A 23,587-nucleotide genomic window follows, 5' to 3' on the forward strand; every position below is an offset into this window, starting at 1 on the left:
TTTTTTTTCGCTTTACGTTGATTGAGGGGAAGATGAAGGCCATAACGTGTAGAAACATGTGTATGATAGGACAGAGACATTGTGATCGCGATACGTTGTGCGTAGTTACACTTTTCAAAATGTAAGTTTCGTCCCGTGTATTTATTGGACTGTTCCGCTGCGCGAGGTATAGTTTCCTATGGTCTTTATCGTACAATATGCTCCACAGATTGTGCTTCTTCTCCCGATTTTCTTTTTATCATCTTCTTTCGCCAATTCTGCAATCGTAAATAACACGCTCGTCCTAAGAGTAGACATGATAAGATCAGATCACCCCCTCCCACGAAACTGCTCCGCGACCATCTCCCCCAGCGTCCTCCTCTGCTGCTGCTGCTGTCCCCCCGCACCAGCACCTCTCCTCCTAGCCTCGCCCGCCTCGCCCGCCTCGCCCGTCTCCCCAGCCAGAATCCCACTCGCCAACCCGGACGCGCCCCCCTCCCTCTCCCTCTCGGCATCCAGCCTCGCCCGCAGGCCCTCGAACCCCCTCTTCCTCTCCTCCCCGACGATCCACCCGGGCACCCGCCACGCCGTCGTCGCGTACGGCAGCACGTCGCGCCGGTACGCGGTGCCGATTGCCCAGCCCACCGCGGCGGCGAGCAGGGAGCCCGGAAACTGCGAGAGCGCGAGCTGCAGCGGCGCGAGGTACGACGTCGACTTCGAGGTCAGCGTTATGCTGCGCTGCCATATGCTGCTCGCGCTGGCGCCTGCCGCCGCCGTTGTCGGCCCAGATTGTCCTGCATTCGAGGGGGCCGAGGAGGGGGACGGAGAGGAGGAGTACGGTGAAATGCGGTACCGGTATGTGTACGGGATTGCGGCGTAGTAGTTTGCGAGGAGGGCGAAGATGATGGGCGTCGGGCCGGCTGGGAGGTGGTTGATGCGGCCGAATGTCAAGGGTCGGAGGACGAGGGTTAGGATGAGGGGTGGCAGGAGGGTTGTGTAGGGGAGGGTGGAGATGAGGAAGGACTGTTCAATTGCGTCAGATATGTTTCGTACATCTCTGTAGAAATAGTATTGCTCTGGGGAAGAAAAGAGAGAGATATGGTGGGGTGGAGGGGGGAAACGTACGGCGAACTTCCTACTGCCCCATAGTCGCTCGATGACGCGCAGTTGGTAGAAACCAAGTACCGCGAATAGTACCTCCGTCGAATTCGTGAACGTTATCTGCAAGACATCTGATATCAGCTCCAGTTCTCCCTAACACACCCCTCGAACTCTTCCAATCCATCCCGTTCTCATCGCAATCTCCATTCCCTCGCCAAAGCAAGCCCAAATTTCAGACATTTTGCAAATGTTAACGTACCTGCCAGGTCAGAAACCTCCAAAACTGTCCGTAGCCCCAGATGTGCGGGACGACCTGTATATGTATCAGGTACCTCGTGTCGGTCAAGCTGGCGGCGAGCGCGCCGAGGACAGTAGCGAAGACGAGGAATTGCGATACGGGCGCATTCGTGAAGCCCGATGTTATCATTGCTGCGTATGTACGTTTTTATTGTGGTGGAAATACTGGGGTTTCGAGAAGTGGTGTGGGCATTGCAGCGTTCGAGGGGTTACTTGTGGGGGAGGGGAGATAGAATGTTGGAAAGATTTGGAGTTGTAAGTTGACGACATGTGGTTCGTACTGGTAGCTCCATGTCAGGTCGGTAGGTCGGTGGGTCGGAGGTGCCACATCATTCATTTGTGGAGCTGTAGGGCTACATCACGTGCAGCTACATCAACATTTTACCGCATCACTGTTATCGCATGTACGGGATCGAAAGCAGGTAAATTGAAATTTGGAATCTGTTGTGTGATTGATTGATTATACTCTTTATCTCCTGTCCCCACCCATGTAAAAGCCCATTGGTATTGAAAGAAAAGAATCTCCTCGCGGAGCATGTTTATACCCATCTCAATTGAACGCCTTTGCCTCCCATGACTCCTGAGCACAGCCAACCAATGTCAAAAGAGGAAAAGAAAAACAGAATTACCTCCTACCGGTGCAGAACCCGACTTTTAGTTTCCCTATTTCCGCCTAGGCATATAGCCCTGTGCACGCCGCATGAACTGATCCTCGTTCTCTGCGCCGTTGAAAAAGAAATCACGCTGCATCCCGGACCCGCCACTGGGGCGTGTAGCATGGGTTGATTCTGCTGCCCCTCTATTGTGAGGATACACGTTTCGAACATCTTTCCACCACTTCTCTCGGTAATCGACCTCCGAGGTCAGGTCGTCAGTTGTGACGGATGGAGGCACAGGGTAAGAAATCTCTGGCGGGGCGGGTGTGGAGTGAAGTGCGTCTGCGCTAGAAGAACCTCGCAACCTTTCGCCAGACGATAATTGAGGAATGTGGTTATCAGTGCTAGGAAGTGATGTAACGGAAGTTTGTGACGGCGACGGTAAAGCCGAGTAGATTGACGCCTTATGCGACAATGTTGGACTCGGATGGTTTGAGGGTGGGCGCGAACGTTCCACTACCCGGCCTTCTTTGAACATCCTTCTCAGCCCTTCTTTGGGTCCTGTTGGCGTGCGCGGGGCAGTTGAGCTGGATTTGGCAGGCGATAGTCCAACAGTGTTGAGAGCAGGTTGCGGTGGTGGAACTATTCGATGGCGTCGAGTAGGAGTATGCACTGCCTCCTTTTGCGGTCGGGCAACTCGATCAACACCTTCGTATCCTTCAGGAATCTGTGGCACTTCTGGGACAGGAGACCTCGGTCGAGCTTTGTGTCTAATAGAGGCATCTGAAACCCGCTGTTTTAGCTCTTTGACGGATTTCTTCCCGTTGAGATTCATTTCAAAGAAATTCTTTGCTCGCTCCGAACACTGCGGGAGATCTCGACTGGTCTTGACTTTTACTTGGGGCGAGCCTGGCTGGCTGTAGTAGTCTGAGTCAAAGTGACTGGTCGATGGTCGTGAATCATCGATGCTTTGGATGCGGCCAGGGAATCGATCGCTTGATGGGCCGTCAAGAGTATCTTCGAACTGCTGACATGCTGCGACCTGGTCCGCTAATTGGGCATTCGTTTTCGTCATCTCCTCTTTCTCTTTTTCAAGTTGATAGATCATGTCCGCGGCCTCATCAAGCGCCGAATGTTGCTTCTCCAAGTTGGCGATGGTTTCATCCTGGATCTTCAGAATTTCGGCATTCGCGTCGTTGAGTTGTATGTTCTCCTCTTCAAGATCCTGCATGCGCAGCTTCAAGCGATTGTTGTCGTCGCGAAGATCGTAGTTCTCATCTTCCAATGGCTCAAGATCTTCAATGCGCTTGTTCGCTTCATCGAGCGCATCCTTGAGTTCGTTGTTCTGCTTCTTCAGCAGCTCCAATTTCAAGTTCAGATTGAACATGTTATTCTTCAAGGCCTCCGTCTCAGTCTGCAACTCTCTCTGCGTAGGCATGCGCGGAAGTGCTCCTTCGCTCGGCCGCCGAGGCCTTCTGATGGGTGTTGCGCGCGGTGCATCTTCCTCCGATAGAGCCTGGTCCAGCCATGGATCGCTCGTCGGCGTGAATGATGTGACAATGCGTTTTGGAGTGGGCCGAGACTCTGCTGGCGAAGGAGTAGCGATATCCTTTGCCCTCCTAGCCTCGAGTGCACTACGAAGGAACTCTGATTTTGGTTCGACGGAGAACGATGAGCAGGATCGTAGGGACTGCGGGATTGTGATGCCGGGTGCAGAGGGCCGACGCGAATTTGGGGTCGACATGATTTCTGAGGTTGTGCCTCCGGGGGGTATGGGCTCTGCAAAAGTGTGGAAGGTATGGATTGGGTGGGTGTTTTTAATTCGAGTTTTCAAACAAAGCCTTTTGTTTAGGGCAATGCGAGAAAGTGGACAAATCTTTGTCAGTGTCGTTCACAATGTTTGCGACCGACACCGAGCGTGTAAGACTCTGTAGTTGAACGAATAAGGATGGATCGCTCAAGCATCGAGAGATTCGAGAGGACGAATTGGTTGGAAAGGCGGGGAAGGAAGGTGGATAGATTCACGCGGTCGCGACGTCAGCAGAAGCGCGTGAGAACAAGGGAGGATAATCGCTGGCAAGAGGTTCTTGTTTCGGGTCCATCTCTGACAGGTGATGGAATCGATTTGAGACGTAAAGGAGAATTGCTTATAGTGTACAGCGCTCTTGTTTTCGATCGTAGGAGGTAGCAAGAGGAAGAGGATCGCGAGGGGGCGAAGAAATAGGTGATGAATTCCGCGTCGCTTGAGAGATAGGGCTGAAGTATGGAGAATGCGCGCAGCCTTCGCTACATCATTGTCGGAACAAAGGAATGTATGAAGTTTGTATGTACGTAGTGAAGAGGTGAATGAACACTGAATCAATGAACGTTCGAACGAACGAATACGCGCACGCGCGTACGAACGAGTGGGTAAAAGGGGTGTGAGTGCGTAGGTATGTGTGAGGGGGGATAGAAGAGAGGAGGTTGGGCTGCTTCAAACTTGGGAGGGAAATCCTTCCTTCCTCTGGTGTGATACTAGGACCCTCCCCTCTCAATGTGTGATGGTAGTGAGCATTTAGCAGATTAATTAGTGGACAATAAGGTCTAGAATGGAGGGCGAAAGTGTACACAAATTCCCTAAATGTAGGAAGACTCAGTGTAGACTGAAGAGAGAGAGAAGAAAGAACAAGTAAAGAAACCCGACCCGACGTCCATAAAAGTTATTACTTGTTGCATCCACCTGCATAATCCGGGCCCGCGGGAGTGGTCCGGCTCGCCCTGAACTAGCCCTAAACTAGCCTTTCTTCGTCCCTTATTGGCCACTAGTGGGACCCGGCGCTGTGAATAGCAGGGGAGTCTCCGCATATTCTGTCGCCCCCTGGAACCACCTCATACTTCATCACAAACTTCACCATTCACCCTTCAACAAACTACGGAGTATACGAAGTATTAAGTGTACCTTCACGAGTAACACTGTTATTTTTCACCTCGTGTATGTCGGAAGCAGTAGAAGGGGACTTAATATTCATGTTGACATAGTGGTCTGCCATGCGGGTACTGATATCGATGTTGACATATCTCCACACACGATAATTGATTCATTTTCAATTATCTTCACAATTACCTTCTTATATTGACAGTACATATAGCATTGCATAGCCATGTCGTTGCAACAAAAGCGGAAAGGCACGATCCCGCCAAAAATATTCTCCACTTCGTCCACCAACCGAACTGCAGCGGGGAGTGGGAAACGCGGAACGGCGCTGCCCCATAGCGTGCCGTTTTCTTCATCGTCCCAATCCAGCCCTCGGCTTGATATCGGAAGCCAATGATGCCCATGGTTGCCCAACCACGCCTCCCCTTTCATACCGTTGTCACTCTGTGAAGCTGATTTTCGCTCGTTTGTTCGTTTGAGACCTCAAACTCCAAAACCTGAAACGTGGAGACCTGAAGATCATGGCGCCAGAGCAATTATGATCACAATAATGTACAAAACAGAGTACGATGATTGGCGGCACATATCCCTAATCCGAAGATCGCGTTCTCGCTCAATTTGCCATCATTATTAGACCACCAATCCATGCCCGATGGGCGCACGCGACACCTTGCTGCCCGACTTCAGATTCCCTTTGCCGAGACAATATCCTTCTGTCTCTACAGATCCATTTGTTTCTCCAGTCCATAATTGATCACTACGCAGCTTGAGCGTTCTCATCAGATTCACGGCTGGCAAGTATTTGGCCTATTGACATCACTCAGATTCCAGCGCCAACTGAACCAAATCCGAGCTAACTAGTCTGATGTTTTCAATTCACAGTCTAGACAACGGTGACAAACCCTCATTGTCTCCTCACGTGTCTTTTGTTCCACCTCCAATATCGATTCAAGTAAAATGAGATTTAGTTCGTAACTCATAATCGCCTCTGCTACCATTCAACAGATAGCCTATGTGAACAGATCTCCTTGCCTTTGACGTTTTCGTTCTCTCTCATCGGCCAGTGATCGTATACAATACCACTACAGTGTCTACTCCTAACTTATGTTAAAGCATCACATCAAATTATCACCAATCCCTCACACTGACTGATTTCGATTTCTCATAGAAATGTAGGAATCGATTCAACGTCACACATAACCCCCACTTCAAGTCCAGGATGGACGGCGAGGTGATGCATCCAAGCATGTTATCAGTCCATCGCATGCTGTGCCACGCTGTGCCACGCTGTGTCGATTATCTTTTCACCGTATGCCGTGCAATCCTCGCGTATCTTCAGAGAATCGTATTTTCTTTCTTCTCCTTAATGCTGGGTACCGTTGCACGGATTGCAGGCGTGTTTCAAGTATTGTACTTGGGTGGGACGGTCCGTCGCGTTATGAGGTTGTCTGCGTGCAACCATATTATGATGGGTTATTAGGGATGAAGTGCATGCAGGATGCAGGGAATGTATTAAGGTATTATGTCTTCCGTACGTGTGATCTATATATCTAGGTATTTTTTGGGTGATCTAAGTGGTCGGAACATCAGTCTACGCAGAGGACGCTCACGTCGTGTACACTCAGCCATCCTTCCTTCCATTCAATCAGTCCATCTGAACCGCTACACCCGCGTCCTCGAGTCTCTTCTCCCACTCCCTCCTCAACCGCTCCGTCTGCACCCAGGCCTCCCTACCCTCCTCCTCGAACGCCTTCCTATCCTCCTCAGTCAGGTCTTTTGCGTACGGGCTCCTCCCCTTCCTCTTCTTGTTCCTCTCGTCGATCGTCCCTCCCCATCCCCACCCGTCTACCTCCGTCCTCTCCACACGCTCGCTCCCCCACATGTCCGTCGCGCTGCCCCATTTCGCAATGCCTTCCTGGGCCTCCATGTTGTCGAGCGTACTCTGGCTCGCAAGCGCCAGCCACACCATCGACACGGCGCCCTTGATCGGGTCGATGTTGTGCCACGGGCTGCCCGCCCACCGCGCGACGTAGAACACCGCCAGCATGCAGTACTCGAGCAGAAAGTTGAGAGGGAAGATGGAGGTGCCGCAGATACCCGGGTGCGTCACGTAGATCCTGGGCTTACTCGTCTGTGGTGTGTCCTCCGCGTGCCCGAGGTACTCGTCGACGACATCGGACGACGAGGGCAGCGCCGACGTGATGGCCATCAGGTCCGTCTGTCGCTTCGTCGATTCGTACGGGTGCGTCGTAGATAGGCTTTGCATTTCCTCGACGTCGAACGTGTGCTTGTACGACTCGAGGCTGCTGACCCAGATCAGCCTGCCGCGGGTCTGCTCGTCCTTGCTGTGTCTCGCGAGTAGCGGCGCGAGGTAGTGTCCCAGCATGTAGTGGCCGAAAAAGTTGGCGCAGAATACCTCTCCGAGCCGCGGCTCCTCCACCTTGACTCCGTCCTTGGTGACGGGAATCTGGGGCTTCGTGACCCATCCCGTACCAGACTTCTTGAACACGGGGTATGTAACTGCGTTCTTCCAGTCCGTGAGGATCGTCCACACGGCCGTACCCCAGTACAGGTCCTCCCAGCCGCCGATGCCCGCATTGAAGATGACGCTATCGAGCTTCGGCGTGGTATCGCGGAGTCTCTTTGAGAGTTTTTGCACCGAAATCAGGCTTGTGAGGTCGAGGATCTCTGGGCGGAAGTGCACGCGTCGCATGAGCAGCATCGAGATGCCCGGCACGCCTTTCTCGAGCCTGCGACATGCCTTCTTAAGGTGCGATTGGAATTTCTCGACCGTCGCGTCGCCCTTGCGCTTATCGCGCGTCGTCGTTATCAGCACGAGCGATTGCGATTGAGGGCGTGTGTGTAGGAATTCGTCGATGAGACGGTAGCCGATTGCAAGGCCTAGGCCACTGGAAGGAGAGACGATTCAGCAAAAGGGCGACCAGGGAGTCAATTGGTGACGAAATACCTGTTTGCACCGGTGATGAGCACGTAGAACCCATTCTCGGGCCGTGGTATGTCTTCGAGAATTACCATGGCTGGTTGTGAGGTCGTTGCGGAAGGGGAAAAAAGGGCGATGATGTCTTTACCGTACTTTGACGAAGTTCAGGGACCAGGGGGTCGGACGATCAAGTTACCGCATTGCTCTTAGTTAGATCTGTTTCTGTGTGACCACAGCTCATTCGAAAGTTCAACATCCCTATGAGCTCACCTCACACCCACCATGCAGTCATTCATCATGTCTAGGTTTACAAAGATACTTTGAATATTTGGAATAGCTATTCTACTTGGCCCAAAAGGGCGATTGATTCATGATGAGATGGTCGTGTTGCTCAAACCCACTAGGACCATTTAGGTTAGGGTTGGGTTTCCTTCTAATTGCAGACGTCTGGCCTTCAAACAGAGTTGAGTTAAACAATCTCAAACGAACCCAAACACCATGCTACGAACAACACTGCTGAATACACCTCGTTTTCCATATACATGCTACCTGCCGAGATGATGTAGCTAATCCATCATCGGTGTGATGATTATGCGTTGAGTGCACAAGCAGCAACGCCATTCCCTGGATGTATATATCAAATAAACTTTCGTGATTATTGTACCATACCCAGGTACTTATGCAAAATATCGCTTCTCCCAACGTCAAACAAGAAAAAATTTCCCCTCCCATACCCCGGCTTCTCATCAAAAACATCAAACAGCCAAAATCGGACCGGAGCCGTTTGGCACGCATGACGCACTGCAAGTATGGAACCACAATCCCCGTCTAAGATCCCTTGACTACAACGCTGCAGATTTGCACATGACGAGAAGTATATGCAGGTGATCCGTTATGCGTGATGCGACCCATGCAGACCGAGGAATATGTTGAGGGTGGAAAATTATCCCATACTCAATGCTGGTGAGCTAAGGTCGATTCAGGCTCAGCCCATTTCACTTGCTTTGTACGATGGATGCATGGCACCGCAGAGTATTACGTGGACATGTTGATCTGATCATGGCGAGGGATATACAGTGTATCAGCCACCAACATCAAAATCGCGTGGCATCTACGGCGGTTTGATACCGACATGTACTTCGCGGAAACCGGCAGTGCCCGAATCTGCCTCGTGATCTCGTTGGGCGGCGGAGACGGCGGAATGTCACTGGGTTGGTTTCAATGCTAGCGGCTGGATATCCAGAGATCGTCGTGCGTAATTTAGGTTCAGTCGTACGGCATCTCTCTGAATGCTCTCATCGCATAGAGTCCAGAAGTGCCGGGATGGCGCCTCGCGGAAATGGGTGATCCTGCCGCCAAATACGAAGACAGACAGGCATCAAAGCTGGGGAGGAAATATGTACGGACGAAGCGTCGCGGGACTCGGGAGACGGATGAACGGTGAATGTGTAGGTGGAGATTTGAAGCTGAAGGGAGCATACCCAGAGAAACTTGGACGCTTGTGGAAAGTTTCGACGAGAAGAAGGGCCGATGCTAGACGTTGAATTCGTACAACGTTTGCTTTGCCTCATTGCGGAGTCGTTCGAATTCAGTCTTCTGCGAGCCCAGCAACCAGTGGACGGTGGACCTCGCTATGCGTTGTTGTCTTCCGAGCTGCCGCCTATCTTTTTTTCCCTCCGCGCCAATGATACAGTATGTTGATCCTGCGCTTATGCACGTCATGTCACTTGTATAACTGAACCTTGAGTTGAAATCCGGACCGATACATAAAAGGCGAACGGCGGAGTTTGCTCCGCCAAAGCACCGAAGCCGCGCAGCACGGTAGCTGCAAGAAGCCAAAGGTTGAAGGAAACCTAAAGCGAATGCGGTCTGAGATAAACTTTGCTTCTTGTGTGATTCTTTCTATGCTTTGTTTCATCAGTAAGGCTTCCAATATATACAAGACTATGCATATGTGGACGGCGGAGGGATGGTGTAGTTGATTGTTGTACATGTACTAGGTACGTCTCGCCCTGCACGATCTGATAAAAGCCACCGGGCAGCGATCAGATTACAAAGCTGTGATCCAGAAAGATTCAGCCTGGCGCAAACTCGTCGCACAAGATACCAGATAAAGTGGTGGATGTGCAGGCAGGGAGGCAGGGAGGCAGGGAGGCAGGCAGTGCTGCATGCAAACCGCGTCTCATCTGGCCGCATGAGCAATGGGTGGTGGAGCCACTTCAATCGGACCAAAATAACGATTTCCTTTTGACAGGTCGGCCCGAGCCGACGCAGGCAATGCCACGGATCCTTGTATGTATTATATCCCCACCATGCTTCTCTTTCTATTTCCCTATTGTTCGCCCTGCAGGCTGCAGCATTATCAATATTTTGGATGGACTCCGGACTGGAGGCAGCAACGGTAAATGCATTGCCGATCGTGACGTCCAAGAATGTGCGCTCCATATTGACCCTGCCTGCATTTGGTGATCATCAGTCCAATTTCGTCAAAGCTCAGAGGGCATATGCCGTGGGTGATAGACAGTGGTCAACTGCCGGCAGATATGCGACAGCTCCTGGGCTATAGGGACAAAGCACTGAGGCGGCATAGAGGCAGAGTATTAATGGGAAGATATGGCGTGAAACAACTCCGTTTCAAGAGGGGAGCACTGGCAGGAAGATCGTCCTGCCACCAGAGGTGGCTGCGTACACAGCAATCGTGCTTGTCGCGTATCATGGACTCATGGGGGAGAGGCAGCTGGTCGTGGCGTTTTGAAAGGCCAGAACAGGGGAGCTTGAGCATTGGTCGGTGGTACGGACTATATGGCCTCCAATATCGCTACATGACTCGGGGTTTTGGGAAGCATCATGTCGAGCGTCCAAGTACAAGTTACAACTAGCAAACTCGGTAGTGGGGTGGTGAATTCCTGTCATGTGCACCTATAGTTCACACCTCCTGGCTCCTCTTGAGCAGAAGAAGTAAGGGTGCACGGTCGTCGTCTACACGGGTCCGCCTGTCTCCAGTCTGTTGGAATAATTAGACCCCTAACCAATAACACCAACCTAGTAGGTCAAGTCTGACCTCACATTTGGGTAAGCTTTCGGGGTAATGATGATAACGAGGCTAGTAGGGCAGTCGTGATGATGGGAAGTGGAGAATAGCTCATTGTGGTGAGCAGCAGCTGGCATGCTTTTTTTGCAAGGCACAAGCCATTGAATTGATACGTTCTCGCGTGGCTAATACCACCAGCAACGACTATCTTTGGCTCGATGCACATCCTTGGCATAGGTGGGAGGTTAATGTCATTAGCTTGATCATCAGCAATAACGGCCAACAATTAAAGACTTGCAGGCTCTGCTGATGCTCTCGCCTCTGGAGGGGGGAGGACGACCAATCTCGAGCCCGGTCATGGAAATTTATAGGGCAGGGAATCCTGCTACTACAGGTGTCGATGGCATGTTGGAAAGGCGTAGAGGAGGACCATCTGCTGACAACATTTGCATGCAGACAAGCAGGCATACATACTTGTACACTGGAGGCGAGTGAACAAGTCTTTGACCCGAGCCGAGCGCAAGGACGAGCATGTGTCACCGGCCCGTCCGGCTCTTGACTGATGACCCGAGACACGCCGTTGCATATGACTATCCAGGATCGTGGTTCGAGTTCATATGATGGTTGTGTTGACGTGGTGGGCCTGAGAATGGTTATCAGAATCTATCGACAGGGTCGGACGCGCTAACTGGCCCATCTCGTCGTACGAGTAATGAGTGTCTACCTACCCACGTATTTTTAAGGTATATGTTCTGTAAAACTCGTTTCATCTCATGCTACAGGGTGCGAAAGAGTCATTTGTCAACGTTCCAGAAGACTTCTAGTAGCTTTGCGGAATGTCCGAAATGCCATGTGAATCCCTCTCCCCTTCCATTCCGGATAACCGAACCCAATTCAAGGATGGTTCGGTCGCCTCGTAAGGGAAGACTGAAAATACGCACGGTAGACTCAGGAGAGAGATCTGCCTCCACGTGGCCCGGCCATACCATACCATACCATACGAGGTACCATGCCATGGACAGACAACCTCGCATAGCCGCGGCGCCGGAACAAGCGCTATGAACGCATTGCCCATACATCAAAGGTTTCTTGATCCTCCAGGGTGGTGGTCGTCGCCGCTAGCAAGGCATTTTCAAATTCACCAATTGAACCTTATCGTTATTACTGGTCGTTGGCAAATAATCCTCAGCCCGCTGTTTATAAGCCGTGCTAGTTCGCCATGGAAAGCTAACGGCATTTGAATGGCCTCGGGCGAGCACCCGGTGCCGCCTACAATGGTTGCGACTGGTTCATCGTAGTCGTAGTAATGAGGCGCAGAATATAGCTTGAGTGTCGTCGTAAGTGCGTCCCAGCGAAGGTCATAACTTGACAATACCTCGTGATGAGCCATCTCCAAGACCGCACGGATCGAGAAAGCACGAATCACTAAACGGGGATTTACGGTCTGTCTCGTGTACAAATAATGGTGGAGTGGGGAGAGGAGAGACACGAAAACAGAGCGAGATGCAGGTGAACCAGATTCTGCCCGAAATAATTGAAATGAAACAGGCCAATCGGGGGATATGGGTTGATGTCTACCATACCAAAAAGCTCCTGCTAGTGTCGTGATGATGTGGGAAATTTCACACTGTCCATAAAATGGTCCAGTTATATGCGGTGTATCACATATAGCGCACGGGTGGACTTGGTAGTACACCATCTCTTCGTCCTCGCATGTCGAGGGACATCGTTTGGCGAAAAGTCCTAGATTGCGATTGCATGATCGTGAGGTCCCCCCCATGTCGACGGGCCGGGCTCTATCAGGTCGAATTCGACAGATTCAGCAGCGGGAAGGCCGATGGCAGTTGAAAAGCTTATGCGGCGATCTTTGGGAGAGATTGTGTCCGAAATCTCCCTGCTGCTTGCTGAGCCCAAAATGTGATGGACAAGCATGCCCTTGAACCGCTTCTGCCCTCAATTGCAATGCAAACAGCAAATCGGGATGTGTACCCCCTCTCCGCAGGGCGGAATTCATCTCTCCGCCGGAAGAATCGAGAGTAGACAAGTTGCGTTGGCGTGACTCTTGAGGTGGTGGGTAAGTAATCGAGGGCGACTATCCTTTCCAGCAATAACAGCCTGTATTAAGATACGGCCTACCATCCGCGCCACGGAAGGGAAAGGTTCGCGTCATGGTACGGAGTATAGCAGCAGCACATGTATGTCTGTCGTACATTGTGTAACCGACGACTCCACCATGGGCCGCCGCGTCTGGCGCATTCGTGGTCGATGGCTTTTTTCCTTTACAATCTGTGACGTATGATTTCCACGTTACAGCGCCCAGGGGCCGAAGATGTCGTGTACTAATCTGATGCTCCTGGGCTGCAGGTCAGGGCCTGAACAAAGTACAGAGTAGTCGTGGGCAGCTTCTACCGCGCCATGTTGCTGCCCGTTATCGTTGTTGAGCTAAATGAGGACAATTGCTAAGATGAGGTTGCTAATTGCGCTGCAAAGATCCCGGTTACATGCAGGAGGATGGACCAGTGAGGAGCGTCATTCGGCGCCGCATGTGAGCAATCGTCCTGAAAGTGATACCGGACGCCTCTAGCCGTTGAACAAACACGCAAATGCAAACAGACAAGTAGATCATTGCAAAATGACAAGATATTTGGCAGTACGTTCGTCTACAAAAGTACAAAAATGTTTTTTCCCTGGGGGTATTCTGGCCTTTTCCTGCCTTTCCATGTGCGCCTTGCTAAAAAGAGTACAATACAAGTAATAGTCGTTGAAGAAGGAAGGCGAAGGAAGCGAGTGCTATATCATGCTCTGTCTTTACATTCACCTGTGAATAAGTCAGTCGAGTTTCCAAGAAAAGCTCAATAAAGATCTATTTGTACTCACTGCAATTTTCCTCAAGTCTTCTCTCCCTGTTTGGCGAATGTTAGTCAGACTCTCTTGCATCGGGCGTGGCGGCAATGTATCTAACTCACATGACAGTAATATTTCGTGGACATCTAACATGTGTTCGTTGGTATGTCACGCACCAGGCGAGGACGAGGAATCGATAGTGACCACATTTGAACTCTACGCTCTTGTGATCGCACATGTCGAATGATGTATATGTATAGATATGGTAGATATGTCCGTAAGGATGTGTGTTTGGAACGGAGGGTTTGATGGTCGTATGTCTTGAAGTGGAGGATTGCCAAAAAATTAGAGTGGAGAATACAAAGTAGTAGTAGGAGTATGGGAAGGAGTAGTTTTGTTTAGTGAAAAGGACTATTGTTGGAGTTGTTCGCAAGTACCCAGGGCGTAGCGGGCCGATCCATATTATAGTGCTACCCAGAGGCAAAGCAATAGCTCGTGGGGACTAATTGGTGACTGCAATGCACACGATCTTTGGGTGATTGGAGCTCCAACTCATACAGAGCAAGGGCAGATAGGGGACAGGGAGATGTTTGCGCCGCTGGCTCAGCATTGTCAGAGTCAAGCCCGGACGTTTAAGTGGACGAGATATGGCTGTAGGGAAGGGGATTGACTTGGAGGGCTTCCTCCCCCATTTGGCGACGTGCGGTTAGTCTACTGGCCCGATGAGCACAATTCTTTACTAAGGCTACTTGTGACTGGGTTGTAAAGGATAGAGGGTGAGGTGACGAAAGAGAGAACATGACAGGGCCGAAGGCCTGGAGGGGCGTGTGTACAGCCGTGGCCATAGCCATGGGCGTGGACAAGTGGGTGTAGGCGGATAGGTAGAGTCCAAGATCAATCACGTCTCAGTAACCAGTAGCCGTTGGCTAGGCCAACCCTGCTGTGACCTTGTTCTACTGTACCGTACCTAAGCCTTGAGCACAGTATTGTAAATCAGTCGGTGAGCAAGTACCAGACGTATTCTCCAATTCCGTTCGGGCGGGCTGATCTGCGGGCATGGATTCACGTTTAACGGTTGGAAATTTGGTACGCGTGGGATGGAGCAGTAATGTGGGCCTGTATGCACTGGCCCTAATTAAGGTGTATGTGCATTTGGAACTCGGAATCGTGTCTGCGAGTGTGTGTGCGTCTGTGTGTACCGTGTACTGTGTACACTGTCTAGAGTGGGTGTGCTATGTCATGGATAGAATTAGACTTGGTGGTGTGTTCCCTCCGCGAACTAATCGGGTACTCCGTACTCCAGCAACCTGTAACCTGGGGTTCTCTTAATTTTTCCCTCGAACAAGGAACCATCTCCGCAGGACGGTCTCCAGAACGGCCATGCATATGAGCTTAAAACACCTGTTAAGCATAGGTAGGTAAGTACGGAGTACCTGTCTCTTCCTACCTCCTGCTGCATGCTCACTTGGATTTCAGCCCACGAACCCTCGTCGACCTGCACGCATCATCACCTAACGTTGTCCCTCCGAAACCGTTCCTCGGCGAGACTCCTGCGGCCTCAGAACCAAGCTTCCAAGGCCCTTCTAAAGTTCTTCCCGTGCTCTAACGGTCCACTAATCTATATTCGGTAGTTCCTGCGGTGGTATCATAACCACGTGTGAGGGAAATGAATGGTGGAGTTTTCTTGCGCAATAGCTTGCGGGAACGCTCCGAGGAACATAGATCTGCTTACAGAACACGAGCGGCGCCGATGATGGACCTGGGATTTTTTCTTTGATCATGTCAGGCTCGGAGAGAGAGGGACAGAGAGCGCGAGTAAGTCGCCGACTCCCCTCCTAGTCGATGCAAGCTGTATCGTCTGACAACATCAACTCTCTATCCGAGGAGGCGACGTGACAAGGTAGGGCAGGTACCGAATTAATGCGGGACATATATGTGTATATGTGGGTGTGTGGTGTGTATACTTGACATCGCTCCTTGTAAATATTGCAATATGCGCCGTGCTGGAGGTGGAGATTGAGCGCACAAAGACTTGGTGGGAACATGCAGCACGGTGCAGGAAGATGAATCTACTCGTCACGTTGCCTGTGATGGCTGCAATATCAGATGCAATCGATGTATACCGAACCCGGAAGCTTGGTATCTGCACAGCATGCAGCCAGCTTGCACCCATCGGTCGTCCGTTCGTCTGCGCTGCAGAGGCACGGCAAAATGCCGAAAGGAAGGGGTGGGTAGGGTCGAAATGACAGGATCACCATGTGGACCGGAACAATCCATAGGCCTAGAAGGCTCAAATCCACGGTCCTGGAGTCGTGGGGTCGTCAGTTTAACGTGTTTTTTTATTCTCAATTATATTGTTTTCTTTCTCTGCACTGCCGTTGGTCCGTCGTCCGCAAATAAGAACCTTGGGACTCGGCTGATATGTTACGACAGGATCGATCGACTCGATTCTGTGTAAACGCAGCTTTGCCCTGTCGCGCCCTGCTCTGCCCTGCTCTGCCCTGCGGAGATGGCGCGAGGAATTCCAATTTGCTCTAGGCATATCCCATATCGTACTGTGGGTGCATTCTGGAACGCCTCGGAGCACGTCATCCCGGACTTGGGGCAGAACGCGGAACGCATAAAGATATGGTTATCGGGAGGATGGTAGGGCAGGCAAAACGTTGTCAAATCTGGAGTTCGTTAAAGGATCGTTCCCTTTCGAGCGACGTCCTTTTCCCCTCCCCTGAAATCGCCGACCTAGGCAAGTGCGCTTCTTCATCGCTTGGATTGACAGGAAAATGATCACCCAATTCTGATTTTCCCATTACCTCGCCAACCCAAAATGCTTGGGAACGGGGGTGTGAGGGAACGGGGGCCAAACCTGGTGTCGTTGAGAAAGAACATGTCCAATATAGGGTGGCGTGGTAGCCTTCCATCTTGCACGTAATCTTCCGACCAATCACAGCCACCAGAGCAATCACTAATCCGTCCTCCTACTTCTACCATTATAGCCTGGCCTACTCATACTATCAGCAACAGAACCCCATATACGGCCCAGTTCATGTCGATATGTCTTCATTAACAGACTTTCCCTTGCCAATTTTCTTCGCCCCCGGCCCAATATTTGGATAACCACTTACCATTCACGGACGGATTCCTTATTCCCAAGTACCGGGCCGTACGTATGTGGCAAGCTCACTCACGTCCTTCGGACCTGGCCAGCCATGACATACGAACACAACACCACCACGAAATAATCATTCCTGCTCGATACTTACCTCGTCTTCTTACAATCATGTAGTATTGACCAAGGGACGTACCGACCCGGACCGATCCATACCATGCCATGCCATGCCATGCCGCTCACCGTTTAGGTCCCCGTCGCCGAAGCCGTATGAAGTCACTGGGCCAATGCAGATTATACATCTGACCCAGGCAGAGAGAAGGGGGAAGTCGAGAGAATAGGAGGCCCACCTTCCCGATGTCTTTTTCTGTCTTTCTCACTGCTCGCCTTTGCATTACATTACATTGCATTGCATTGCACTGCCTTCTTCTCTCTTCTGCGCCGTCTCACGCGGAGTCGTGGCCGGCCGTGGACTGCATGCGCTGGGTCGTCCCTCGGGTATCGATCACTGCTACTTGCTGCCAGGCCTGGTTGTCCCGATGCCGCGAGACACGCAGCATGGGGACATGTGGTATCCTGGTAGACCCTGTCATGATCGGTCAGGCCATGTGTATACTTTACGTGAGGACTAACCCTTGGGGTGTAAATTTAGGCCAAGCGAATTCGATGCTTGGGGGCGGAGGGGATTTTGCGAAGAATGGAGGATCATGTGTAGCTCGTTTGCAAGGCAACGATGAACGCATAGTCAAAGACGAGGTGACGGGAAAGGGGAGGAGTTGGGGAAAGAGATTCTCATTCCTAATGTTCCACAATCCTCTGTCCCAAGATGTGAAAAAGAAGAGGGTGAAGAGAGAAGAAGGAAAATTAACAAATAAAAGTTGGCGGAAGCTAATCGATCGATCAAAGCAATCATTCAATCATCAAAATCTTCGTTAACCTCTTCAGTGTCCAACCAGCCCCGACACATCTCCACGGCGCGGCTCCACTTCTTGAACATGCGTGATGATTCCTCCTTGGAAATGTTGGGCTCGAAAATCATGCGGCCTCGCTGGTTGATTTCCTTGAGTTCGTCGAACTCCTTCCAGATGTCGACGGCGAAGCCCGCGGCGATGGCGGCGCCGAGGGCGGTCGTCTCACGCATGGCGGGTCGGTCGATGACGATACCTACGATGTTTGCTTGCGTCTAGGAGTGGAGGAAAGCAAGGTTAGTTGGATGGTCTGTATGGAGGACATGAACACTCGGGACAAGACTTACTTGCATAGTTAGGTTCGAATTACTCATACCACCATCGACGGACAACTCGGCGAGCTTGTGACCGCTGTCCAGCTCCATGGCGTCGAGAATCGCCTTAGTTTGGAAGCATGTGGCTTCTAATGTCGCGCGAGCGATGTGACCCCGTTCGGTATACTGCGTGATTCCGAAAATGGTACCCTTCGCGTCGTCGATCCAGTACGGCGCGAAGAGACCACTGAACGCCGTGACGAAGACGCACCCGCCGTTGTTCTCCACGCTCTCGGCCAGATCGCTGATCTTGTGCGAGTGCGTGATGAAGCCGAGGTTGTTCATGAGGAATTTGACACCACTGCCGGCGACGGCGATACTACCCTCGAGTGCGTACACGGGCTTCCGGTTGCCGCCGAAATCGTACGCGATGGTTGCGAGCAGGCCGTGCTGCGATATCACAGGCTTCTCGCCCACATTGTACAGCAGGAAACATCCGGTTCCGTAGGTGTTCTTCGCGGAACCCGGCGAGAAGCCCTGCTGGCCCACCAGCGCGGCGGACTGATCCCCTAGGCATCCTGCAATCCGGATGCCCTTGAGGATGCCGTAGGATAGCGATCCGAATTCAGTGGCCGAAGAGGAGGGGACGATCTTGGGGAGGTTGATTTTGTCCTTTTCGACGCCGAAGAATTTTAGGAGTTTTTCGTCATATTTCACGGTATGGAGGTTCATAAACATGGTTCGGGAAGCATTGGTCGGATCCGTTACGTGGATATCTCTTTCCTTGCCGCCGTTGAGCTTGTATAGCAGCCATGTGTCAATGGTGCCGAAGGATAGGCGTCCCTCTTCATAAGCGTGGCGGACCGCTTCCACATGGTTCAGGAGCCACACGAGCTTGACCGATGATGGGTATGTGGAAAGCGGGAGGCCGCATATGTCCTGCAGCTCGCCGGCGCCGTCCCGCTCCTTCATCTCACGGACCAGACCCTTGGTTCTCGTGTCCGGCCACGCGATCGCATTGTGTAAAGGTTCGCCAGTCTTGGTGTCCCAGACCACTGTCGTCTCTCGCTGGTTGGTGATGCCGATTGCTTTGATGTCTGATATGTCGTGGCCTTGGCCAAGGAATGCTTGCGTCGCTAACTCTATGCACTGATCTACGGAATCGACAATCTCCTGCGGATCATGTTCATGCCATCTGTGTTGCTGGTGAGCACTCCGAACTCCCTATTAGACGTAATTGTCTTCTTTCTCTGGTTCCTCTTTGGCGCACGAGGGCGCGCAATTGTACCAATCGAAGAAGATGAAGCATAACCATGTGACTCGAATTGGTGATCGGTCTGGTTTTGGGGTAAGATGGGATTGTCATACTCACCCTGCATGGGGGTATTTTTGCGTAAACTCAATCTGATGCTGCGCGACCGGCTCTCCTAACCCGTCGAAGATGATGAACCTCGTACTCGTCGTGCCCTGGTCTATCGCGCCGATGTAGAATTGTCTTAACTTCTCCTCGTCGAGTTGCACACCGGAGTCTCCATTCTCGCCAACGAAGTCTTCCTTTGGTTTTGGTTGCGCATTAGTCGTCGCCGCCGATGTGTTTTCTATCGACATTGTGTGTTGTGTATGTACGACGACGCTGTGAGATGTTGCGAAACGGCTTGATTTGGGAGGATTTGTACTGTAATGCGATTTCCCCCGAAAGGAGACGGAAAATCTTCTTATTGTGGTCACGGAGATGTTCCGGGCGCAATTGTAGCCAGTGTGCGAGCGTGTGAGGTGGTTATGGGTCCAGAAATATGGGGGTGCAACGTTGCTATGACGTTGGATTAGGCGCGCAAAAGGGAAGCAGATGTGGAGTTTCGCGATGGCTAAGTAGGTAGGTAGGGGAGGGTTAGGAGGATGGTCGGTCGTCTACGGCGAAGCAATAAATCGGACTGAGATGGTAGAGGAGAAAGAGATTGAGTGAATAGGAGGGAGCATGTTATTGAGAGAGAGAAGGTCGGCCAAGGGGAGGGGGGTTTTTTAGGTGTTGAAGGTCAATTTAGCACGCGACTTCACAAGGAGACGAGAGGAAAATAGGCAATGGGAGGCACGGCCGTGGAGTAGCACGAGTAGATACTAACTACGAAGTAAGTCGCAGTACTCCGTTACCTAGGTAGGTACCTATTAACTAGTAACAGAGAAATGTTTAGTTGAGCGCGTGTGTAATAAAGTGTGTGAGTGGTCATGACGCAGCGGGAGATGGTGTTTACAAAAGCGGGGGTCTTCTCGGAGGGGTGAGCGGAGGAGAAGGGAGGGGGGGCATTGAGAGAGGGAAGAGTGTACTTCTCCGCACACCTATTTTACACAGGCACTGCAAGTACACTCTTCCTATCCACTCGTCTCCTATGTCAACCACCAATTCCATTACACAAACTATCTACAAAACCCCCTTTGGGCGTTTTCGTTCCTCCTAGTATACCGAGCATGTACCAACGAAATGGCTGTAGACGGACGGATAAGTTAACAACTAGTAGTATCCACCCGCCCACGTACTTCAACAAACGCCGCGCAATTCCAACTGCAGGATGCATGTCCTGAACACTGCACACATCATGTGCAGCCGCATGGTTTTCCCTCTCGTTTTCTTGTCCCTTAGCTATGCGGCGACGCTATACCCCTCTCTTTTCCATCCGGCTCGGTCTGGTACGGTATCCCGTACAACTCTTAGCAAAACATTCACCATCCTTTCACCTTGTAATTACCCCAACCCCCAAACCCCCAACCACGAAAGAGGTATTTCCGCTGCTCTTGCTTCTGGCGCGCGGGTGAAATCGCTTCCATGATTCCAACCGGACGAGGCTGTCCTAGCAATTGCACGCCCACAAGTCTAGCCCCGCCAGCGTCCGGTCCATGATTGTGCCGATCTCTTGCAGCTATTTTCCCATCACTAGGGTACCTGGGTTGCCATGTCTGGTCGCTGGCCCTTGGTGCGAACCATTCGGCTATCTCAGATCATTGCAGTTGGTTGCTATGTGGCGTCCTTTTTTCTCTCTCTGCATTCCCAACACTCTCCCTCGTTCTGGGGTCGGATCAACGAGGTCGGGGTAGTGGATTGTCGCTGGTCCTTCTGGGGGAGCCTCCTCCTTTCCCGGAACAACTGGAGTTGTGCTAACAATGCGACGGAAAAGCCGCGACATCTTTAGCCCGCAACGCCGCACTGCACACCTGGAGTGTTGTTTTGTGGACCTTTGCCTTCTGATGGAGCATTGATTGATGTTCTTTGGCTGCTCGTGACCTTTGCATCACGATCGATCGGCACGGAGCTTTGGTATGCCTGATATGCACAACTGTGAAAAGCTCATCCTGTTATTTGTGATTACTACTATTATTCGAACTAGTATTACTATTGCTTGCGCCAGATAATTCCAATCATAACTTTGTACAAAGCGCATACGCAGTCCTCGTGCGCCGATCCCGGATACTAAAACACGGTCGAAGAGGAACGGAACGGAAAATGTTCGCTGGAAACCCAAAACATGAGAGATAATCCGGCGAGAAAAGAGAAACATACTGATGCCCAAGACTTTCGTCTCCCCCGCCTCCCCACCAATTAACACATGTCCATACTTTTTAGTAAAGCAATAATAGTGCGAACAACGGTTGATCGGACTTTTATTTCTTGCCCTCGCCCTCACCTTTATCGTCCTTGCCGTCCTAGTCGGCTTTTTCGCTATTCTCCTCCTTTCCCTCCTCCTCGTCCTCCTCTTTCTCATCGTCACTGCCAGCTTTGGCGGCATTCTGGATACGAATTGCCTCCTCTTCTTTTGCAAGGGTCTTTTGAGCATCCTCTCGCAGTGCGGTGATTCTATCGACTGCACCAGGGATTCGTCCCACTTTCTCGGCGACCTCTCCGCGACCAATCAGACTCACGACGATGCTGGCACCAACAATGAAGGTGAGCACGAAGCGGTAGATCGCGTACCATGGAGGAGTCCATCCCTTATAGGAAGCGCGTGTGTCGACGTAGTAAAGCATGACGAAGGCAGAGAGTTGAGTGATGAGTGCGTACTCAACGGGCATCAGGATAGTAGGCCAGGCGATTGCTGGAGCCAACACACCGATGGCATACCGCCTGTAACCCTGATAACCGCCATAACCTGCCCACTCGAGGCCCCAATGGATGGCACCCAAGAAGGAGAGAATCTTTCTCGTTAGCAATGATGGAAAATTCATGCGATTGTCGGAGACATACCACGGCGCCGTATCCGATCTGCAAGGGTTCCAAAAAGTGAAGCAATGTCTCAGCGGTCTGCGTCGAGAGCAAATATCCATAGCCTGCCACGGAGTGGTTGATCTCATACGCGCACACGACCGTGGAGAGTGACGTCGCAAGGTAGGGCAGAACGCCGGCAAGACCAATCAGATAAGCCTGTCGAGGCACCTCTGACAAGTCGAATGTTTCCTTGATCGTAGTCTTCACAATTCGATTAGCATTGGGGTGGTGATGAAAGGTTCCGAGAATCCCATACCACGTCGCCTTTCACCCCCGCCATCATGTCGACTTCTGCTTGAGGGTTGGTCCTGCCGACTTCGCCCACGAGCGGGTGGGTAGTCGAATAAGCAGAAACAGTCTCTGGCGAGGGTTTAAGTTTCTCCTGAGAGTATCGCTTTTCTGCCTTGAGGTCAATCTTGTCGGATAAAGCACGTCGCAGGACAGCGACTTGTATAGGTTTCATTTGGGCCATGGAGAGTATCTGGGGCCGCTTAGAAGCCACGGAGCTGAATTCGGTATTCCATTGCACAGGTTTGGTCGTCCGAATGAAAGAAGATACAACTGGGCGAGCGGATGGTGCGGCGATTGACCGCAAGGCCAGACGCGAAGCTCCCGTGCGAAGCATCCTGAAGCTGCTAACAAATGTGAGGGTATTGGCGATAGTTCAGGTTCAGAAGTTTGATTCACATCAATTCAAGATGATGAGGTCCCAGAGGATCAATTCGAGGTCAGTTTGGAAAGTAATTATTAAAGCTACCTAGGAAAGCTGGCAACCTGGAGTTGGGGAGGACATTCTTGAAGCTGTATCCCCGCTCCCACCAAGATGTAGAATCCCATGACGTAGCTATCACAAATGGTACATCGGGCGAATCTCGGCAAGTCCCATGACCTGAGCGGGTTCTCGGAATGGAAGGGAAGAATAAAACAAGGGACGAAACTGAATGGGATTGGATACAGTAGGCAATATATCGATAATACAATTAAACTTTTCGTTTACTGTTTATTTTGTGTCGTTCCAACGGGCCTGCAGGCAACTGATTTAGTGAGGATATCCACGTGACAGGCTAGTTGAGACGGGAGCCGTTTGCGTGCATGGGACGATGTCTTGTGAAAACCTCCCGAGACAAAGCCGCAACAAGCAAAGCGCAAAGCCTACATACATGGCAGACCTCCGTCGATCGAGGTGGAGGTTGAATTGACAAGAATAATGAATTGCAAGCATACAAAGAGCCGGTCGAGCTGCAATGGATGGAGGTCAGCAATTGGGGGCAAAATGTCTCATCCATGCTCAGTAGATGGCGAAT

The 23,587-nt window shown here is 51.5% G+C and overlaps 8 protein-coding genes across 8 annotated transcripts; 2 read left to right on the plus strand and 6 right to left on the minus strand.

Annotated features, from left to right (window-relative positions):
- Window positions 1-7: 7 nt before the first annotated feature.
- BU24DRAFT_401916 (uncharacterized protein) lies at window positions 8-1,671 on the minus strand. Its single transcript, XM_033525510.1, has 3 exons — window positions 1,340-1,671; window positions 1,105-1,200; window positions 8-1,002 (listed from the first exon to the last, which is right to left on the minus strand). The coding sequence occupies exons 1-3, from the start codon at window positions 1,505-1,507 to the stop codon at window positions 310-312; spliced, it is 957 nt and encodes a 318-aa protein (XP_033377551.1). The 5' UTR covers window positions 1,508-1,671; the 3' UTR covers window positions 8-309.
- Window positions 1,672-1,822: 151 nt separating this feature from the next.
- BU24DRAFT_84875 (uncharacterized protein) lies at window positions 1,823-3,819 on the minus strand. Its single transcript, XM_033534703.1, has one exon. The coding sequence runs from the start codon at window positions 3,715-3,717 to the stop codon at window positions 2,041-2,043; it is 1,677 nt and encodes a 558-aa protein (XP_033377552.1). The 5' UTR covers window positions 3,718-3,819; the 3' UTR covers window positions 1,823-2,040.
- Window positions 3,820-6,392: 2,573 nt separating this feature from the next.
- On the minus strand, window positions 6,393-7,971 carry BU24DRAFT_428750 (3-ketosteroid reductase-like protein). The gene is made up of 2 exons (XM_033529557.1): window positions 7,856-7,971; window positions 6,393-7,796 (listed from the first exon to the last, which is right to left on the minus strand). The coding sequence occupies exons 1-2, from the start codon at window positions 7,921-7,923 to the stop codon at window positions 6,533-6,535; spliced, it is 1,332 nt and encodes a 443-aa protein (XP_033377553.1). The 5' UTR covers window positions 7,924-7,971; the 3' UTR covers window positions 6,393-6,532.
- A 1,614-nt stretch (window positions 7,972-9,585) lies between these two features.
- Window positions 9,586-10,581, minus strand: BU24DRAFT_84889 (uncharacterized protein). Its single transcript, XM_033534704.1, has one exon. It carries the CDS (start codon window positions 10,271-10,273, stop codon window positions 9,773-9,775), a length of 501 nt encoding a protein of 166 aa, XP_033377554.1. The 5' UTR covers window positions 10,274-10,581; the 3' UTR covers window positions 9,586-9,772.
- A 5,089-nt stretch (window positions 10,582-15,670) lies between these two features.
- On the plus strand, window positions 15,671-16,265 carry BU24DRAFT_84981 (uncharacterized protein). The gene has a single exon (XM_033534706.1). It carries the CDS (start codon window positions 15,856-15,858, stop codon window positions 16,159-16,161), a length of 306 nt encoding a protein of 101 aa, XP_033377555.1. The 5' UTR covers window positions 15,671-15,855; the 3' UTR covers window positions 16,162-16,265.
- Window positions 16,266-17,470: 1,205 nt separating this feature from the next.
- On the minus strand, window positions 17,471-19,907 carry BU24DRAFT_84932 (glycerol kinase). The gene is made up of 3 exons (XM_033534705.1): window positions 19,404-19,907; window positions 18,065-19,226; window positions 17,471-17,992 (listed from the first exon to the last, which is right to left on the minus strand). The coding sequence occupies exons 1-3, from the start codon at window positions 19,637-19,639 to the stop codon at window positions 17,723-17,725; spliced, it is 1,668 nt and encodes a 555-aa protein (XP_033377556.1). The 5' UTR covers window positions 19,640-19,907; the 3' UTR covers window positions 17,471-17,722.
- A 512-nt stretch (window positions 19,908-20,419) lies between these two features.
- Window positions 20,420-20,949, plus strand: BU24DRAFT_428758 (uncharacterized protein). Its single transcript, XM_033529558.1, has one exon. The coding sequence runs from the start codon at window positions 20,596-20,598 to the stop codon at window positions 20,851-20,853; it is 258 nt and encodes an 85-aa protein (XP_033377557.1). The 5' UTR covers window positions 20,420-20,595; the 3' UTR covers window positions 20,854-20,949.
- Window positions 20,950-21,465: 516 nt separating this feature from the next.
- Window positions 21,466-23,127, minus strand: BU24DRAFT_85032 (uncharacterized protein). Its single transcript, XM_033534707.1, has 3 exons — window positions 22,540-23,127; window positions 22,263-22,484; window positions 21,466-22,213 (listed from the first exon to the last, which is right to left on the minus strand). The coding sequence occupies exons 1-3, from the start codon at window positions 22,906-22,908 to the stop codon at window positions 21,725-21,727; spliced, it is 1,080 nt and encodes a 359-aa protein (XP_033377558.1). The 5' UTR covers window positions 22,909-23,127; the 3' UTR covers window positions 21,466-21,724.
- Window positions 23,128-23,587: the final 460 nt, after the last annotated feature.

Source organism: Aaosphaeria arxii, assembly GCF_010015735.1.
Source record: "Aaosphaeria arxii CBS 175.79 unplaced genomic scaffold BU24scaffold_14, whole genome shotgun sequence".
NCBI classification, from domain to species: Eukaryota; Fungi; Ascomycota; class Dothideomycetes; order Pleosporales; genus Aaosphaeria; species Aaosphaeria arxii.

Bases quoted from the DNA above. Each gene is read 5' to 3' on its own strand.
- BU24DRAFT_401916 (XM_033525510.1), bottom strand. From the start codon at position 1,507: ATGATAACATCGGGCTTCACGAATGCGCCCGTATCGCAATTCCTCGTC. The intron at 1,201-1,339 runs GTACGTTAACAT...GATGTCTTGCAG, and splicing joins GGAGGTTTCTGACCTGGCAG to ATAACGTTCACGAATTCGAC. The intron at 1,003-1,104 runs GTACGTTTCCCC...GCAATTGAACAG, and splicing joins GGGGCAGTAGGAAGTTCGCC to TCCTTCCTCATCTCCACCCT.
- BU24DRAFT_84875 (XM_033534703.1), bottom strand. From the start codon at position 3,717: ATGTCGACCCCAAATTCGCGTCGGCCCTCTGCACCCGGCATCACAATC.
- BU24DRAFT_428750 (XM_033529557.1), bottom strand. From the start codon at position 7,923: ATGGTAATTCTCGAAGACATACCACGGCCCGAGAATGGGTTCTACGTG. The intron at 7,797-7,855 runs GTATTTCGTCAC...CTCTCCTTCCAG, and splicing joins CTCATCACCGGTGCAAACAG to TGGCCTAGGCCTTGCAATCG.
- BU24DRAFT_84889 (XM_033534704.1), bottom strand. From the start codon at position 10,273: ATGGAGCGCACATTCTTGGACGTCACGATCGGCAATGCATTTACCGTT.
- BU24DRAFT_84981 (XM_033534706.1), top strand. From the start codon at position 15,856: ATGCAGCCAGCTTGCACCCATCGGTCGTCCGTTCGTCTGCGCTGCAGA.
- BU24DRAFT_84932 (XM_033534705.1), bottom strand. From the start codon at position 19,639: ATGTCGATAGAAAACACATCGGCGGCGACGACTAATGCGCAACCAAAA. The intron at 19,227-19,403 runs GTGAGTATGACA...CCAGCAACACAG, and splicing joins CAAAAATACCCCCATGCAGG to ATGGCATGAACATGATCCGC. The intron at 17,993-18,064 runs GTAAGTCTTGTC...CTCCACTCCTAG, and splicing joins ATTCGAACCTAACTATGCAA to ACGCAAGCAAACATCGTAGG.
- BU24DRAFT_428758 (XM_033529558.1), top strand. From the start codon at position 20,596: ATGCATGTCCTGAACACTGCACACATCATGTGCAGCCGCATGGTTTTC.
- BU24DRAFT_85032 (XM_033534707.1), bottom strand. From the start codon at position 22,908: ATGCTTCGCACGGGAGCTTCGCGTCTGGCCTTGCGGTCAATCGCCGCA. The intron at 22,485-22,539 runs GTATGGGATTCT...CGAATTGTGAAG, and splicing joins CGGGGGTGAAAGGCGACGTG to ACTACGATCAAGGAAACATT. The intron at 22,214-22,262 runs GTATGTCTCCGA...CTAACGAGAAAG, and splicing joins AGATCGGATACGGCGCCGTG to ATTCTCTCCTTCTTGGGTGC.